General features: G+C 43.1%; 1 protein-coding gene across 1 annotated transcript in view; it reads left to right on the top strand.

Annotated features, from left to right (window-relative positions):
• FBXO42 (F-box protein 42) overlaps window positions 1-18,497 on the top strand; it is an 89,633-nt gene that overhangs the window by 40,188 nt on the left and 30,948 nt on the right. The window contains exons 3-4 of the mRNA XM_039229029.1: window positions 1,909-2,025; window positions 13,687-13,821. Of these exons, the coding sequence (XP_039084960.1) occupies window positions 1,909-2,025; window positions 13,687-13,821 (252 nt within the window). The remainder of the gene's footprint in view (window positions 1-1,908; window positions 2,026-13,686; window positions 13,822-18,497) is intronic.

Raw genomic sequence — 18,497 nt, 5'->3', positions numbered from 1 at the left:
TTTTTTTTTTTTTATTTCTAGGAGAGAGAGAGGGAGAGAGAGAGAGAGAGAGAGAGAGAGACAGCGTGAGCAGGGGAGGGGCAGAGAGAGAGGGAGAGACAGACTCTGAAATAGGCGCCAGGCTCCGAGCTGGCAGTCAGCACAGAGCCCGAGAGGAACCCTAACCTAGTACTCACAGTCTTAGATCTTCTCGGAGAAGGAAGTCACTGCCAGGACAGTCCCCGCCACCCCCCCCCCCATTATATATCTGTCTCTTATTCATTACTGCCTTACCTCAATTCAGCATTTGCAAACCTGTCACTTTCTTCATCAGAGTATAGTTGGCAGTACAGTTACACATTAAAGATGACTGTCTTTAATACTCCAATTCTTAACTGTGAGTGCAGCCAAGGGACAGTAATCATCATAGGAAAACATGTTTAAATACCATAATCCTGCTTAAGGATCCACTAAGGTGACATGAATTAAAAAATGATATGTTCTTTCAAAGTATAACATAGTTTGTTATACTCTTCATTCAGAATGTTGCTCTTTGAAATACGGTAGTCATTTCATGTGTTAAAAAAGATAGATTGTTCCAGAAATATGAAGCTCTTACCTTTTAGAAAACAAAGACTTTTTTTTCTTTCTCTCTTTAGAGAGCTCAAGCTGGGAAGGGGCAGAGAGAGGGAGACAAAGGATCCGAAGATCTGTAGCAGGCTCCATGCTGACAGCAGAGAGTCCAATGCAGGGCTTGAATTCATGAACCGTGAGATCACGGCCAGAGCCCAAGTCGTATGCTCACCTGACTGAGCCATCCAGGCACCCCCACAGACTTTATTTTTTAGAGTGGTTTTAGGTTCACAGCCAAATTGAGCAGAAAGGTCAGGGATTTCCTGTTTTCCCACATCCACAGCTTCCCTTACTATCAACACCCCCCACCAGAGTGGTGCATTTGTTACAGCTGATGAACCTGCCTGGACACATCATCACCCAAAGTCCATACTTTACCTTGGTGGGCACATTCTGTGGGTTTGAACAAATATATAATGACATTTATCCACCATTATAGTAAAAGGGCTCACTAGCTTTCGTTAGTTACAAATTCATCAGTTCATGATTCAGTGTAAGCTACTTATCTCCTTGTTTATTAAGATGGAGTATGCTTGGTTGCCATGGGCTAGCCGCAGATATGTATGAGCACCTGTTACCTATGTTCCAGATGCTGTTTCACCTTGCTCTTTCTCATGAAGCTAAATTATCCCCCAGTCCCTTTGCTTTGTTTAAACAATACCAACTATTTTTATTTTATTTTATTTTATTTTATTTATTTTTTAAAAGTTATTTATTTTGAGAGAGAGGGAGAAAGTAGGGTAGGGGGAGAGAATCTCAAGCAGGCTTTGTGTTGTCAGCATGGAGCTTGGCTTGGGGCTCAATCTCATGAACCACAATATCATGACCTGAGTCAAAAGCAAGAGTTGGATACTTAACTGACTTAGCCACCTAGGCACGCCAATTATTTACTTATTTTTGAAGTAAACTTTATGCCCATCCTGGGGCTCAAACTTATAACCCCAAAATCAAGGGTAGCATAGTCCACTGACTGAGCCAGCCAGGCTCCCCTACCAATTATTTTAATGTGTTGCTTTCAGGTAGGACATAAAGGGGAGCAGAGTTCTACTGTGAGCTAATTTTGTACCCTTGAGCTTTGTAACACTTAGCCACCCTGAGCCTTGGTAAAGTGAAAACATTGAATCTTCTACTTCTGAAATTCTGTTTCTTACTCTGAATGAAAAGTAAGAGAAATTGGAGTTCCTCTAAGAAAGTTAGGTTTTATAAAAGTGATATGACAGTTAATAGATGCAGTTTTAATAATTTGATTGAAAAGTAAAGTAGGCAGGCTGAAGCATTTGTTATTTTTGTCTTTAGGTGTAGCCCACCAGTGTTATCATGGCTTCATAAAGGCCGTCCAGGAAGGAAACATCCAGTGGGAGAGTCGGACGTACCCTTACCCTGGAACCCCGATCACCCAGCGGTTCTCACACAGTGAGTATTTACTGTAAGAGCAGGTGCCGCCCTGCCTGTGGTCCTAGTTCCAAAAATTCTTTTGGAGGCATGTGTTTTGTTTGCCTTTTTAATGAAGAGAATGTAAAATGAGGACTTACATGAACTTTAGAATCAGAGAAGAGTGTGAGCCTAAGTACAGTGTAGGTAGACACCTTAGTATAATTTTATATTTGAATTTTTCTAGTATCTCTGCCCCAAAGAGGTCAAGGTGTTATCTTAGACTTGAACATTGACATCAAGTAAGAGGAGAACAAAGAAGTAAAGGAGGGTATTTCTAAGATCCTACTTAGGGAGTAGCCAGAGTTTAACACCAAGTGTTAAAATAATTCTTTATTTTAACATAGTATATGTTTAGCAAACACTGAATTTGGCTGGGGTCACACAAAAATTTTGATCATGGAGGGTATTAATTATAAAATGACAATTTAAATAGTAAAATTATAAATGCTCTGGCAAATAAGATATAATTTAGAGTTTTTATTTTTTTTTTATTTTTTAATGTTTATTTTTGAGAGAGAGAGAGAGAGCACGAGCAAGGGAGGGGCAGAGAAAGAGGGAGACACCGAATCAGAAGCAGTGTCCAGGCTCTTGAGCTGTCAGCATAGAGCCTGATGCAGGGCTCGGACCCACGAACCACAAAATCATGACCTGAGCTTAATTGACTGAGCCATCCAAACACACCCCTAATTTAGAGTTTTTAGATTATTCTAGAATTAACTCTCCATTTTTATTTGATTTTTCTAGACACCATTTTATTCTATTAGTCACAGCTTCATCAAAATAAGATTAAGATGTGGTATATCTTAAGCCAGTAAAGGTGTATTATTAATGGTTCTCCATAAAGAAAGCTTGTGGGGGTGGGGGGGGCTCTGAGAAACTTTCTCATAATTACAGCTTTAATTATGTTACTTCCCTGTTCAGAAACCTTCAGTGCCTGTTGCTTACAAGATAAAAGCTAAACTTAGTCTTACATTCAGAGCACACTTTAATGTGACCTGTGTTCAGATCTACCACTTCGTCCCCAGTGTATCCCAAGAGCTCTCCTCTCTCAAGCTGTCAAATTGCTGTGCTGGATTCTTCCTCCCTGTGGCATCTGTGTCCACTTGGCTGAGGCCTGCCTTTCCTTAGAGAATCCATTGAAATTCTAGCTCCTTCGTGAAACCTCTCAACCCTTTAGCTCATAGAAAAAATTTTCCTGTCTGAGCCTATGTTGTTGTCTGGAATACTAATTTTGATATTTTTTGATACTCTTTTTAATACTAATACTAATTTTGAACTCTTTTTTTGTTATTAAGTTTTTTGTTTTAATTTCAGTATAGTTAGTATAGTGTTACATTAGTTTTGGGTGTCCAGTGTAGGGATTCAGTACTTCTGTACAGTACTCAGTCCTTGTCATAAGTGTGGATATTTGGATCTCCTGAGGGAAGGAGAATGTATTGGTTATTCATGTTTGAAAAACTTAGCTTAAAACATTATCCTACAGAGTTCCCAAGGGTCAGGAATCTGGGTGTGGTTAGCTAGGAGGTTCTGGCTCAGCCTCTCTAATGAGGTTGCAGCCAGTCTGTCAGCCAGGGCTGTAGTCACCTGAAGGCTTGACTGAGGCCTGAGGCATCTGTTCCTTAGGACTTGGACCTGTGGAGGCACCTGGGTAGCACAGTTGGTTAGGTGTCCGACTTTGGCTTAGGTCATGATCTCACGGTTCATGGGTGTAGGCCCCGCGTTGGGTTCTGTGCTGACAGCTCAGGGCCTGGAGCCTGTTTCGGATTCTGTGTCTCCCTCTCTCTCTAACCCTCCCCCATTCATACTCTGTCTCTGTCTCTCTCTCTCATAAAGAAACATTAAAAAAAAAAAAAAGGACTTGGATCTCTGTGTGGAGCAGCTCATGACTTGGTAGCTGGCTTCCCACAGAATGAATGATCAGAGAGAGAGAAAGAAACACCAAGACAGAAGCTGTGTCTTTTACAACCTAATCTCTGAATTGAATCTCTTTCCTGCTCCGTTCTGTTGGTCACACAGAGATTGACCAGCAGGGTAAATATCAGGCAGTGAGGACCTTTGAGGCCATCTTGGAGGCTGGCTGCCCCAAACCGTATGTTGTATTCTCATTTGCAGAGGAGAATTCAGTACATAATTATAATTTATCATTGTCTTTGAACTGGATCTAAATAGATCAAAGGAGCAGGCCAAATTATTGCTGGGTTCTCCGTTCTCCCGAGGAGATATTTTTACTTTTACTGCTATAAGCCCCATAGGACAGTGGAGCTCAGCGTGTGATTCCTAGTCCTCTGGGGAAGAGGGCAATCTGTGAGACCCTTTCGGGGGTCTGTGAAGTCAGAACTGGTTTTCTTTCTTTATTTGAATGCCCCTGCATTGCTTTTATACCATTAGTGCAGATGTCAATGTAGTGGAAAAGGCCATTAACAGCATCTACTGGAAAAACAAAAAATGGGGCTCCTGAATGGCTCAGTCCGTAGAGCATCTCTTGATTTCAGCTTCGATTGTGATCTCACAGTTCGTGAGATTGAGCCCCAGAATGGGCTGTCTGCTGACAGCATGAATCCTACTTGGATTTCTCTCTCTCTCTCTCTCTCTCTCTCTCTCTCTCTCTCTCTCTCTCTCTCCTTTCTCCCTCTCCTTCTCCCACTCCCTTCTCCCTCTCTCTGCCCCTCCCCCCCCACTTACTTGGTCTCTCTCTTTCAAATTAAATAAACATTAAAAAACAAAAACAGGGGCACCTGGGTAGCTCAGTTGTTTGAGCATCTGACTTTGGCTCAGGTCATGATCTCACAGTTCGTGTGTTCAAGCCTCATATCTGGCTCTGTGCTGACAGTTCAGAGCCTAGAACCTGCTTCAGATTCTGTGTCTCCCTGTCTCTCTGCCCCTCCCCCACTCGCACTCTGTCTCTCAAAAAGTGAATAAATGTAAAAAATCAAACAAACAAACAAGCAAAAAAACAAAGCCCAGGCTCCTATTACTACTACCAGTACTTCTTTTTCTTCCCCCATTCCCCTTCCCCTCCTCTTCTTCCTCTCTCCCTTCCTCCTTCTTGTCTCTCCACTTTCTGCTCCTCCTCTTTCCTCTTACTACAAAAATAGTTTCGAAAGTGTCTTGACTGTTTTCAGGAGTCTACACTTTAACAATTGCTAGAATAGACTATAAATAAATCCTTGTCAAGAATATGTAACAAGGGGCACCTGAGTGGCTTAGTCACTGGCTCAAGTCATGATCTCACGGGTTCATGAGTTCGAGTCCCTACATACAGCTCTGTGCTGACAGCTTGGAGCCTGGAGCCTGCTTCAGATTGTGTCTCCCTCTCTCTGCCCCTCCTTCTCTCATTCTCTGTCTCTGTCGTCTCTCTCTCAAAAATAAATAGAGGCGCCTGGGAGGCTCAGTCAGTGTAGCGTCCGACTTCGGCTCAGGTCATGATCTCACGGTTCGTGGGTTTGAGCCCCGGGTCAGGCTCTGTGCTGACAGCTACCTCAGAGCCTGGAGCCTGTTTCAGATTCTGTGTCTCCCTTTCTCTCTGACCCTCCCCTGCTCACGCTGTCTCTCTCTTTCAGAAATAAAGAAAACATTAAAAAATTTTTTTAAAACATTAAAAAAATAAACATTAACAAAATTAAAAAAAAAAGATATGTAATGAAATTACAGGGGATCCATGTTAGATCCAGTATTCATTGTTGAGGGAGGGTTAACTTCAGTCACTGACAGCTAATTGGAATAAGAAGCAGAGACAGAGTTTCTAAAGACTGTTTTAAGATGGGTTTTTTGAAACAAGTAGTTTTAAGAACTCTGAGGGAAATGGAGTGAGTTTGGATAAAATAGAAACCAAGCTGGGAAGTATTCACAGATGAGTAATTATCACAGGACAGACAGTTCAGCGTTCTAATGAAAGAAGAAAGAAAATTTCTCAGTTAAGTAGCTCTTGAAAGAGTATCACCACAAAGTAGCGACAGGTATTTGAAGACAACTATAGAGAAGAAAAACACAGTGAGTAAGCTCACAGAAATTCAGAGATTGGTAGATTGCAATATTTGTTTTTACCTTAAAATTTTTTTCTTATCTTCACTTAAAATCCAAGAAAAGGTGTCATAGATAAAAAATATTTTTTTAATGTTTATTTTTGAGAGAGAGACAGAGAGCAAGCAGAAGAATGCAAAGAGAGAGGAGACATAGAATCTGAAGCAGGCTCCAGGCTCTGAGCTGTCAGCACAGAGCCTGACACTGGGCTCAAACCCACAAACTGCGAGATCATGACCTGAGCCAAAGTAGGACGCTTAACCGACTAAACCACCCAGTCACCCCAAAGGTGCCATAGATTTTTTTAAAAAGGTGTATGTGTGTCTCATTTCCTCTCTTGCAGCCCATCTCTCACTGTTTCCTATCTCTCTGCGTACTGGCAGACTGAAGAGAAGCGTTACCCAGAAATGGGCATTTTTCAGAATCTGTTGAAAACAAGGAATTCCTTCAATGTCTTTCCTTAGTTCCTTTCTCTTCCTACTGTGTGTTTCTCCCCAGAGCTCAATTTTAGCTTTTTATTTTTTTGAGAGAGAGAGAGAGAGCATGCAAGTGGGGGAGAGGGGCTGGCAGGGGAAGGGAAAGAGAGAGGGAGAGAATCTCAGGCTCAATTCCATGACCCTAGGATCATTACCTGAGCCGAAGTCAAAAGTTACATGCAACTGACTAAGCCACCCAGACACCCCTCAATTTTATTTCTTATTCCTGATTCACATTGAGCTAGAGATCTGCATTTCTTTTTTCTTTTTTCTTTCTTTTTTTTTTTTATTTCTAGGAGAGAGAGAGAGACAGCATGAGCAGGGGAGGGTCAGAGAGAGAGGGAGATACAGACTCTGAAACTGGCTCCAGGCTCTGAGCTGGCAGTCAGCACAGAGCCCAACGCGGGGCTGGAACCCATGAACCGCGAGATCATGACCTATGGGAAAGTCAGACGCTTAACCGACTAAGCCACCCAGGTGCCCCAAGATCTGCATTTCTTGTTTTTTGTTTTTTTTTTTTAAATGTTTTATTTATTTCTAGGAGAGAGAGAGAGAGACAGCATGAGCAGGGGAGGGTCAGAGAGAGAGGGAGTCACAGACTGAAACAGGCTCCAGGCTCTGAGCTGGCAGTCAGCACAGAGCCCGACGCGGGGCTCGAAACCACGATCCGCGAGATCATGACCTAAGCGAAAGTCGGACGCTTAACCGACTAAGCCACCCAGGCGCCCCCGAGATCTGCATTTCTAATTGTATGTTCATATTGCTGCAGAGATACACAGAAGCTTCATATCTAGTCAGCTAAAAGTGGGATTCAGTGGTTTCCCTAAATTTTCTCCTTTCCATAATTTAGTTAATGGCATAATCATTCTCTCAGTAACACAAGCTTGAATTCTTGGATTTATCCTCAATTCCTCTTATTCCTTCAATAACAAAAGTCAGATCTTGTTGATCTGTCCATCTCTGCAATTTCTCTCATATCTTTCCTTATTTTTCCCATTACTCACATTTATGAGCTAATCATTCTACTTTCCCTAAATCTTTTCTAAATGGTCTTGCATAAATAAGAAGTTCGTGGAGGGGGGGGGGGAGTGCCTGGGTGGCTCAGTTGGTTAAGTGTCCAGCTTCAGCTCAGGTCATGATCTCACGGTCGTGAGTTTGCGCCCCATGTCAGGCTCTGTGCTGACATCTCAGAGCCTGGAGCCTGCTTCAGATTCTGCGTCTCCCTCTCTCTCTGCATGTCCCCCACTAGCACTCTGTCTCTCTCAAAAATAAATAAACATTAAAAAATTTAAAGAAGTTCAGGTTCTTTGTCTGAACCTGGACTAGACACTGTTGGCAACCATCTCTAAAACTGGGGACAGTGCCACCTCCTGGGGCATTTGGAAATCTGTTAGGTGATTGTTCAGTTGTTTGATTGGATAGCACTGTGTGCATTTAGTAGGCAAGGACCAGGGGTGCTCAGTGTCCTGCAGGGTATGGGCCATTCCTGCACAAACAGAATGGACCCGCTCAAAATGATGGGAGTCCCTGATGGGAACCACTGCAAGTCTGAAGCATCAGACCAGTCTCGTCACTCCTCTGCTAAAAAACCTCAGCCTTTCCGCACTGATGGATAAGTTTCCACTCTCCTTGGCTTTCAGGGCCCCAGCTTACTCTTTCAGCCTGTCTCTGCCACACCCTCACACAGCCAGGCTGCACCCACATGATGAGACTCCTCGTGAGGTCTTACACTTCCCTGCTTGATGGCCTTGCCTGGATGCCCTGATTTCCCTTCTCCCTTTCTTCCTGGTTCCTTGTTCGTCCCTGGACTTGTTTGCCCATTGTTAATGGACTAACATGTTCTCTCCTCTAAAACCCATCTCAGAGATAAACCCAAAAGCTGCCTCTTCACAAACCTCTCTCAAGTTCCCTGCCATGGAGATTAAAGTCTTTTTTTCCTCTGCTTATATGCCCCTAAAACACTCTTCTTGCCTTTTATTACCATCTGTCTGTCGCCATAATTGTCTGTGTCAGAGAGGCTGCATGTGAAGGACAATTTTCAAACTTAGGAAGCAAGTTCCTTGGCTCTTATCTTTTTATTTTTAAAATATTTTTTATTTTTAAGTAATCTCTATGCCCCATTGTGGGGCTCAAAATTCACAACCCCAAGATCAAGAGTTAACACGTTCCACCAACTGAGTCAGCCAGGCACTCCTCCTTGGCTCTTCTAACCCACATCTCATCTGTAAAATGTGTATAGCAAATTCTCTTTATGCCACAGGGTTGCTAGGTAATTCAATCAAGGGAACACTTGCAAAAATATGTTTCATTTTATTTTTAAAAAAAATTTTAAATATTTATTTATTTTTGAAAGAAAGAGACAGAGCATAAACAGGGGAGGGGCAGAGAGAGAGGGAGACATAAAAATCGAAGCAGGCTCCAGGCTCTGAGCTGTCAGCACAGAGCCTGATGTGGGGCTCAAACCCACAAGCTGTGAGATTGTGACCTGAGCTTAAGTCAAACACTCCACCGACTGAGCCACACAGGCGTCCCACAAAAATATCTTTTAAACTGCAGAGTGATAGGGTGATGAAGAGGTCTCTTCCACAAATGGTTGTCTCTTGAAGACAAACAGGTTTCAGGCCTTAGATATCCATGCGCCCTCACAATCCTTCGTTCATAGTTGAAATCTATTTTGAATAGATTTCAATAGATTTGAATCTATTTGAATTCTGTGAAATTAAGTATAACAATAGCAGTACAGCTTCTCTCCTGTGTAAAAGTCTGGGACAGAAAGGCAGGGGAAGTAAAATGAAGCCAGTTTTCCTAACTTTGGTGAGTGTGTGCATGACCCATCATGCAAGCCTTGACTAACAGTGAAAGTCCTTTTCAGGTAAATATAGGGATCTGTTGAGTCTCCAGCATCATGCTTTTTGTATTTCAGTTTAGGCTGCAAATAGGGACAGGTCATGTCATACCCATGCTAGTTGTGCTCCTGTAGTAGCCAAGCAGGCCCAAACTGGGTAAGCAGCCTTGCTTGTTCCATAGTTATGTAATTACAGGCCTTATCAAACATGTCCTGGCTTGTAGACGTGAGACACTGACAGCATAGTCTTCTCTGAGCATGAGATACACGCCTCAGGACCTTTCCCTGGAAACAAGTGTGAAACAAAAGAGAATTTAACATCTGAATGTGCAAAAGTTAGAGTTCAGTAAGCATTTCTGGAGTGACTCCCAGGCATCATGGGAAGTCAGAAACAACTTGAAGACCTTGCACTAGAGAGAAGCATACTATAGTAGGGAAGTGTTTAGGACTCCAAGGAACTGCTTGCTTGCTGTGTGTTAATATGAATATTTGACTTGTCTCTAAGTAGGGATTATTAGATATTAACTGGAAATGTATGTTTTGCAATAGTTGTTCATGGAGCAATCAAGTCATTTCAGAAAATTTGAAGAAATGTAGCAATTAGAATAAGCATTCTTTTTTAAGTTTGTTTATTTTGAGAGAAATGGATAGCACAGGATGGGAGAGGGGCAGAGAGAGAGAGAGAGAGAGAGAGAGAGAATCTCAAGCAGGTTCCATGCTGCCAGCCCAGAGCCTGATGTGGGGTTTGAACCCACGAAACCGTGAGATCATGACCTGATCTAAAACCAAGAGTTGGACATCTAACCAACTGAGCCACCCAGGTGCCCCTAGAAAAAGCATTCTTGGTGTTACTTCTTAGAGTATTCATACTGTAGTATGAACTGTAACTTTTGTATTGTACATTCCAGTGGTCTAGATGTTTTGGAATGAAAACTATTTGAGTGGCAAATGTGTTAAAAGGGAAATGACTATCTGAGCACTGGTATTTGCTTAAATTCTTAATTTTTTCTAAAAGGCCCATTGAACTTGTTGAGTCTCCTAACCTCACCCCCCAGACCAACATGCAGGTGTCTTAAATAAAAATAGACAATAAACAAAAGTTTAGTAGAATGCTTAAAGTATTTGAGTGTATTATTGATGGGCATTTTCTCATTCCATTATATTGGAGTTCTAAACATAGCTGCCCAAATTGACTTCCTCTCTAAGCTTCCTCTCTAATTAACTGATAGACATTGAGAAAACACTGTGTGAAACTTGTCATTTTAGTCCTGCTAGCTTTGCATAGTTTGGCCTGTGCCTTCCTCTTCCAGAAACCTTTGTTTTTTCAAAGAGAAGCAGGAGAATGCCGATTGCCTTATTTTAGTGTAGGATTAAAATACATGTGGCAAGGACCTCATGGGGCCCAGCTGTTGGCTAAGTTTTCAGTCCAAATAGAGAAGAAGAATGTTTGCTACCTCTGAAAAATAAAGGCACTGTGCTCCTTTGCTATATGAAGGAAGCAGCTGTGACAAGTTGATTTTTGAAGAACAGGGAGTCATAAATGAGCCCTTGACTCTGTTATGAAATCACAGATTTGTCTTTTTTTTTTAAATGTTTTATTTCTGAGAGAGAGAGAAAGACAATGTGAGCAGGGGAGGGTCAGAGAGAGACGGAGACAGAATCTGAAGCAGGCTCCAGCCTCTGAGCTGTCAGCACAGAGCCCGACGTGGGGCTCGAACCCACGAACTGTGAGATCATGACCTGAGCTGAAGTCGGACACTTAGCTGACTGAGCCACCCAGATGTTCCCAGATTTGTCTTGTTAAACATTAGTATAATGACACACAATAAGGTTTCAAAGCCATAGGACATTATTAATTTATTTTCCATAAGTATGGGTTATCGAGAAGAAAAGAATATTCTTTTATGCCTGAAACCAGTTGTAGTAGCTAGTTCAAGAAAGATACAAGAAGACCAGGATATCTGAAGCTCAGCTCCTTTAGTGGAGATTGAAATGTGGCTCCAGCAATTATCCTTTTTGTTTGTCTGATATCAGCTAACCTCGATCCTTCATTATTTGCAGTTCTTTTTTTTAAATGTTTATTCATTTATTTTTGAGAGAGACTGCATGCATACATATGTGTGCAAGCAGGGGAGTGTCAGAGAGAGAGGGAGAGAGAAAGAGTCCCAAGCAGAAGAGCCTGACACAGGGTTCAAACTCAACTGTGAGATCATGACCTGAGCCGAAATCAAGAGTCAGACACTTGATTGACTGAGCCCCCCCAGGTGCCCCCTTGTTATTTTCAGTTCTTAACCAATCTGAAATAGAGGAGTTTCGTAGGATTTTACTTCTTAAGAGAGTTTCTTGTTAGGATGTGGATTTTATATTTGAGAGGGGGAGGGGCAGAGGGAGAGGGAGGGAGAGAATCCCAAGCAGGCTCCACTCCCAGCCGGGAGCCTGATGCAGGGCTCCTCTCATGAACCAAACCGTGAGATCATGACCTGAACCAAAATCAAGAGTCAGATGCTTAACCTACTGAGCCACCTGGGCACCCCTGGGATGTGGCTTTTAAAACTGATACAGATTAGAAGTTATTTTCAAAGGTAAAGAAAGTTAGTGGAAAGTATAAGATCATTTAAATCTTCACATACTGTAGCATGTCTGTTAATTTGAAAAGTCTGCAGCTCCGTTGTTGTACAGTGTCAGAGGTCAAGATGATTTGGATCTGTGCCTTCCACTGGCTAAGGTCACTGTGTGTAAGTGACTAAATACACTGTTGTGATACCTCTTAGCTCCTGCAGTTTCTGACTTGGCCTTTCTAGTGTATGAGATTACTTCAAGCGCCTGTGGGGCAGGCTGATTTAAGGAAGAAAAAAAAAGGAGGGTTATTCCCAGAGCTAGGACATGTCACAGAGATAACTATAGCAGTACCATTTCCCTTTTTCTGAACTTAGGACTAAGTGGTGCTAGAGTTCAGAAGAGATCTTAAAAACGGAGGTGTGCTAAACTGCACTGGACCTACACTTAAGCTGACTGGTCACTGAATCCGTGCACTAGTGCGCTGAGTCTCTGAGTTTCTTTTCACTTTCCCCTTGCTCTTATGTGATGCTTAACTGTACCAGCCTAGCTTCACACAAACATTGAGAATTCTTTTTTCCCTACCAGTATGCATGAAATGAATGGAAAGCAAAGTTTTGCTCGGTCCTCTTCCTGAGATCCAAGATGGTAAATGCAAGTCTTTAAGGAGTGGGGTCATCATTTCCAAAGGATAGAGACTAAATGAATTTTTTAGGGTGAAGCAAGGTGGCAGTGCCTTCTCTCCTCTAGACTTTGGCTCTGGCCCTTCCGGTTTTGGGGGAACAGCCCAGCTCTTCTCATAGTCCTTACCCCTTTTCTTTGGAATGGTGCCCATCGGTGAGAGGTATATAATCATCTGATTGAAAAGGCTCTTCTCAGAGACCTTGGTGCTTTTTTAAATGTTACTTCACGGGTTTTCTATTCAGCACCAAACAGCCTGTCTTAGTGGCTTTTGGATGCAGTAGGGGCTTAATGACTTCCGTGCCTTTTCTGTCCATAGCTTGGGGACCATCCTACTTCTGAGATCCCCGAGATACACTGTGGTTTATGTGTGGTTACTTCATGGCATTGATTAAAATTTTTCTGTCATTCTCTTCATATAAAGATGTTTTTATTAGTTCGTGCTTCAGGTTTTATTTGAAAGCAAAAGCAATATGAGGAGGGCTGGAGGAGGGAAACGAGAGGTCAGAGTGCATCTGTTAGCACTGACTGTTTCTAGTCAGTGCTAACAGCCTAGCCCTGGAGGGTGAGGATGCAGGTTTGAGTTAATGGTGCGGCTGTACTGAAATTTTACCCATTGAGCACCCATAATCTGAAATCTTGTGTGCTCTTGCTAGAATTAGACGGTCTTATTTAATGGTGTGTTGTCAATTTGCTTAGTGTTCTCAGAAATAATATTTCTATAGCTTTTCTCTGAGCCACCTTTTATTTTACTTTATTTTTTTAAGTTTGTTTATTTAGTTTTCATAATCTCCACACCCAACATGGGGCCTAAACTCACAACCCTAAGATCAAGAGTTGCACGTTCCTCCAGCTATCAGCCAGGTGCCCCTCTCTGGATCTTATTTTAAAGCGTAATGTGATTTAACCAATCTGAAGACAAGAGGCTGGTTATAGAAAATTGCCTGGCCACAGAGTTACAGAATGGCTGAAATTAACTGATTTTTGAAAGATAAATGTTACAGTTAAGACATTAGAGGGGCTTCAGAATTAAACATCGATTATGCATTTATTTTTTTCTAGGTGCATGCTATTATGATGCTAATCAATCTATGTACGTATTTGGAGGCTGTACCCAGAGCAGCTGCAATGCTGCCTTCAATGACCTCTGGAGACTTGACCTAAACAGCAAAGAATGGATCCGACCTTTGGCTTCAGGTAAGAGATAAAGTGCTGATCTTTGCCTTCTTACCAGGTAACTCCCTTTGCATGGAAATTCCATTAGATCTGTTTTGGTGTTGCTCTCTGGTACTAGGGCCCCCAGTGAAATTTGTGTAAATGCTAAAAATGATGTATTTGTATAAGATCTTTGACTTAAAAAAAGTTATATTTTGTTATTAGTATTGGTGCCCTGCCAGAGTTACTGTACTACTGTGTGAATTCATTTGTGTGGTTTTCTCAAGTACTTGCACTGGTGTGATGTGCTTTTTGGTATGAAGTTGAAGCAAGCGGAAACACAGCGTCGTGAGAACGGTAGTTGACTGACAGAGGCTGTTGTTCCAGGGCTAAGATCTCTGAATATCTTTTGTTGTTGCCTGCGCAGATATCTGGGGAGTGGAGGGAACATGCCTCTGCTGGTTGCTCTTAACAGCTCAGGAACGTGGGAAGGTTCTCCAGCAGGTACATTCCTGCACAGTCCCACTGTGCCGAAATTCCGGCAGAAAGAAACTAGATTGTTTTCTTTTTTTAAAAAAAATTTTTTTGTTAATGTTTATTCATTTTTGAGAGACAGAGCATAAATGGGGGAGGGGCAGAGAGAGAGGGACACACAGAATCTGAAGCAGGCTCCAGGCTCTGAGCTGTCAGCACAGAGCCTGTCTCAGGGCTTGAACTCACGAACTGTGAGGTCATGACTGGAGCTGAAGTTGGCCGCATAACCAATTGAGCCACCCAGGAGCCTGATTATTTTTCTTTTTTTTTGATTTAACCTTTCGGGGATTTGTTTTTGCACTCTTGGGGAGGACAGCCGTAAGACTGAAAGGTCTGATGTGATGGAGAAAGAGTGCACTGAGTGTAAAGTACTCTGCTAGATTGGTTGACAAGCTTTTCTGAGACATTCATGTGGCTTTTCAAGATTGGAATTCACTCTGGGGCACCTGGGTGGCTCAGTCGATTGAGCGGCTGACTTCGGCTCAGGTCATGATCTCACAGTTTGTGGGTTCGAGCCCCACGTTGGGCTCTGTGTTGACAGCTAGCTCGGAGCCTGGAGCCTGCTTCAGATTCTGTCTCCCTCTCTCTCTCTGACCCTCCCCTGCTCACGCTGTCTCTCTCTTTCAGAAATGAATAAAATGTTAAAAAAATTTTTAAAAAGATTGGAATTCACTCTAAGACTCAGGAGACTCAGGTTTTCCTTGGGCAGATTCCTTACTCGTTTAGGTCTTGATTTATTACTTTGATTACTACATGGGAAGCGACGTGGCATAGTAGGCCCCTGGGCTAAGAGTGAAGAGACCTGAGTTTCATTCCCTGGCATAATAGCCAGTTCTCCATGTATCAGTGAACAGGGGACTGCACCTTTCTGGGACAAATATGGAGTAGGACTAGATGATTCTGTTTTCAAATGACTACTTTTTGCTTCTCTTTTTTTCTGTAATGACTGCTGTGAATGGCTAGGGCTTAAAGCCTTTTCAAGAGAGGAAGCTATATTTTGCTTCCCCAAAGCTATAAGCTCCTGTTCCTTCCCCTGCCCTACACAACTCTAGGAGGCAGGAGCCTACTGACAACAGGCAGGGACAGGCGGGGCTGGGTTTGTACAGCCGAGATTCTTTATTAAAATCATTGGAAAGAAGACCAAGCGTTAATCTTAAAACTTTTGGAAGTTAGTACTACTTCAGTGCCCTCAGAATTGTGTACTTTGGAGAGTGTCTTTTTCTAGCCCTTTGTCCCCTATTGCACTTAGAGCAATATTGATTAATACTTGGAATCACAGACCTAAAATGTAGAGGATCTCTTCAACGTAAGCACCCTCCTCTTGCCCGTACGTGGTGTCCGGGTCCGTTTCAGAGCAATTCTGACTCTTCCAGGCACAGAATGCTAGTAACGCCCCTTCCCTTTTTGTTTTTTTGTTTTTTTTTTTTTTTTTCCCCTTCCCTTTTTGTAACCAAGCTCTGTGCTTTTGATACTTTGGCCTGGGGGTTGGTCTTCCTTTTAGAAGTGGAGCCCTGGACTGTGGGACCTTCCTAGCGTACTGCTAACTACTGTGCTTATTTTCCCTTATTTCCCTCTGTAAGGTAGACGTGGGACTTTTTTATTTAAACCACTAAGGGTGTGTTTTGAGATCCTCAAGGTAGAAATGTCAAAGAAATAACTGACTTTAAAAATACAATGGTAGACTTTCCTTTTATAAAACATAGAAGCTCCTGAAGGCTTAATTTCTAACAAAGTGTCTCAAAGAATCTGCTTGTCACTTCACTGTCATCTACAATTAGAGCCTAGTTTTCGAGGGAGGGAAACAGTTTTTTGAAATGTCTACTTTTTTAAACAAACAAGCACTAGCTTTTAATAAAGAATCCTATGAGATTCTCCTTCAGGCAGGAATCCCATGGGAAGATTGCCTCAGGACATGTTTCTGTATGCTGTCTGGAGTCCTAGCCACAATGACTTCCTCACTGAACCGTCAGTGAGTCTTTCTGAACAACAGGCATTGTTGATACAACAGTTGGTGTGCCTGACTCACCCGTTCTCGGGCACGGAGGTGGGCAGGCTGGAAGGTGACTGAGGGGAGGCCGTCACCTGTGGAGCCTCCTTACTTGTATTCATAGGCGGAGAGATTTAAAGCAATAACCTAAATAGCGTTCAGTCTTTGCAAGTGTAGCCGTGTGGAGAGTGGCAGACAAGCAGTGGGGAGTTTCCTTTGGAACAGAGTGCCTTCTGGAGGGTGCTACTGCACCACGTGTCTTTTTCCTTGTTTACTGGCTGACAGCGCACGAGACAGGAGCCCCCTCGCGTGGGGTGGTACCCCAGCCAGCTCAGGCTGCCACAGCAAAGTACCGTAGATGAGGAGCTTACACGACAGAACTGTATTTCTCACAGTCCTGGAGGTGAGGGGTCTAAGATCAGGGAGCCCGTGAGGGTGGTCTTCTGGGCTTGCAGACGCTGCCCTCCTGCTCCGTCCTCATCTGGCGAGGCAGAGCTCTGGCGGCTCGCCCTCTTAGGAGAGCACCGGTCCCATCTTAAGGGCCTCCGCTTTGTGACTTCATCCAAATCTGATTCATCTCCCAAAGGTCCCATCTCCAAAGGCCATCACCTTGGGGTTGGGGCTTCAACAGATGAACCTTGAGAGGACACAGCTCCGTCCCTAACCACTGGGATTTACGTGACTTGCCTCTGAATCCTTGTTGTTCCTTCTGCAGTGATAGAAACGCTTCGTCCAGAGGGAGCGTCGTGGTGACAGGTGCTAGAACGACAGCTCTTCTGGCTGAGCCAGCCCTGCCTACAGCTAGTACTTCTCGGGTGTTTCCAGTGAGGTGCTCCCCCTCCCTTTCACAGCTGCTCTTGTAGCCCCTCCCCTCGTGAAGCATATCTTGTAACCTGGAATTGGGGGCGGGGACAAAAATAAGGAAGCAAATTATTACAAAGTATGGAGGAAACAAGGAGTGAGCCAGAATAAGAGGGACAGAGCTACTTTAAACAGGAGGCAACCTTTTTTTTTTTTTTTTTTTTTTTTTTTTTCCTGAGATTTGGAGGATGAAGAGTAGAAAACATGAGGCCAGCATGTGCAGAGGCTCTGGGGCAGCAAAGAATAGCACATGTAAGGGGACCTGAAAGCAGACCTTTGTAGACATAGCATGCTAAGCAAGGAGCAGAGTGGCACAGGTGGAGCTGACTCATTCACACCCCAGCGTCTGAGAGATTTTGAGATTTTAAGCAGAGGCATATGATCCATTTTACATTTTAAAGAACACTTTTGCTGCTATTCAGGAAATGGATTGAAGAAGGCAAGAAGACGAAGCCGAGAGAACAGCTAGGAGACCATCGCACGGCACGGGTGAGGGGATGTGACGACTTGGACTAGAGTCCTAGGAGTAGAGAAAGAAGGAAGCGGATGACTTGGAGTTGCAGTTCTGATAAAATCCACAGGACTTCTGGATGGATTGGTTGTGGGAGGGCCAGGGGGCCAGTCAAGGCTGACTCATGCTTCAGGTTTGACAGCTGGGTGGGCCCGCTTGCTAAAGTGGACAATAAATATTTGGAAGAAGTCTAATTTTTTTATTTCTTTTTTTTTTTTTTTTTAATTTTTTTTTTAATGTTTTATTTATTTCTAGGAGAGAGAGAGAGACAGTGTGAGCAGGGGAGGGTCAGAGAGAGAGGGAGTCACAGACTGAAACAGGCTCCAGGCTCTGAGCTGGCAGTCAGCACAGAGCCCGACGCGGGGCCCGAACCCACGAACCGCGAGATCATGACCTAAGCGAAAGTCGGACGCTTAACCGACTAAGCCACCCAGGCGCCCCTAATTTTTTTATTTCTTTACACATTTAAGTGGTAGTATCAAGTGATTAGTTATGAGAGTTTGATGTTTAAAATAGAGTGCGTGACTTCCCCTAAATGACAGCACAATCCTTCCTTTTCTTCCGTTAACTCTACTCCCATTCTTCATGTGTTCTTGCAGCAAATATTTATGGATTTCCTACTCTGTGCCTGGTATTCTTTTAGATGCTGGGGATATATGAGTGAATAAAACAGACAAAAATCTGCTGCAAATGGAGATCAAATCCAAATGAGGGAAGACATATTTAAAATGACAGATAACATAGTATGTTAGAAGATGATTAATGCTACTGAAGCAAAATTATAGCATGGTAAGGAGGGTCAGGGATAGGGAGTTATAACTACGC

This window comes from Hyaena hyaena, unplaced genomic scaffold (genome assembly GCF_003009895.1).
Source record: "Hyaena hyaena isolate Hyena2069 unplaced genomic scaffold, ASM300989v1 scaffold_35, whole genome shotgun sequence".
Taxonomy (NCBI): Eukaryota; Metazoa; Chordata; class Mammalia; order Carnivora; family Hyaenidae; genus Hyaena; species Hyaena hyaena.
Note: the sequence above shows the minus strand (reverse complement) of the source record. Positions and strands in the feature narration are given on the sequence as shown.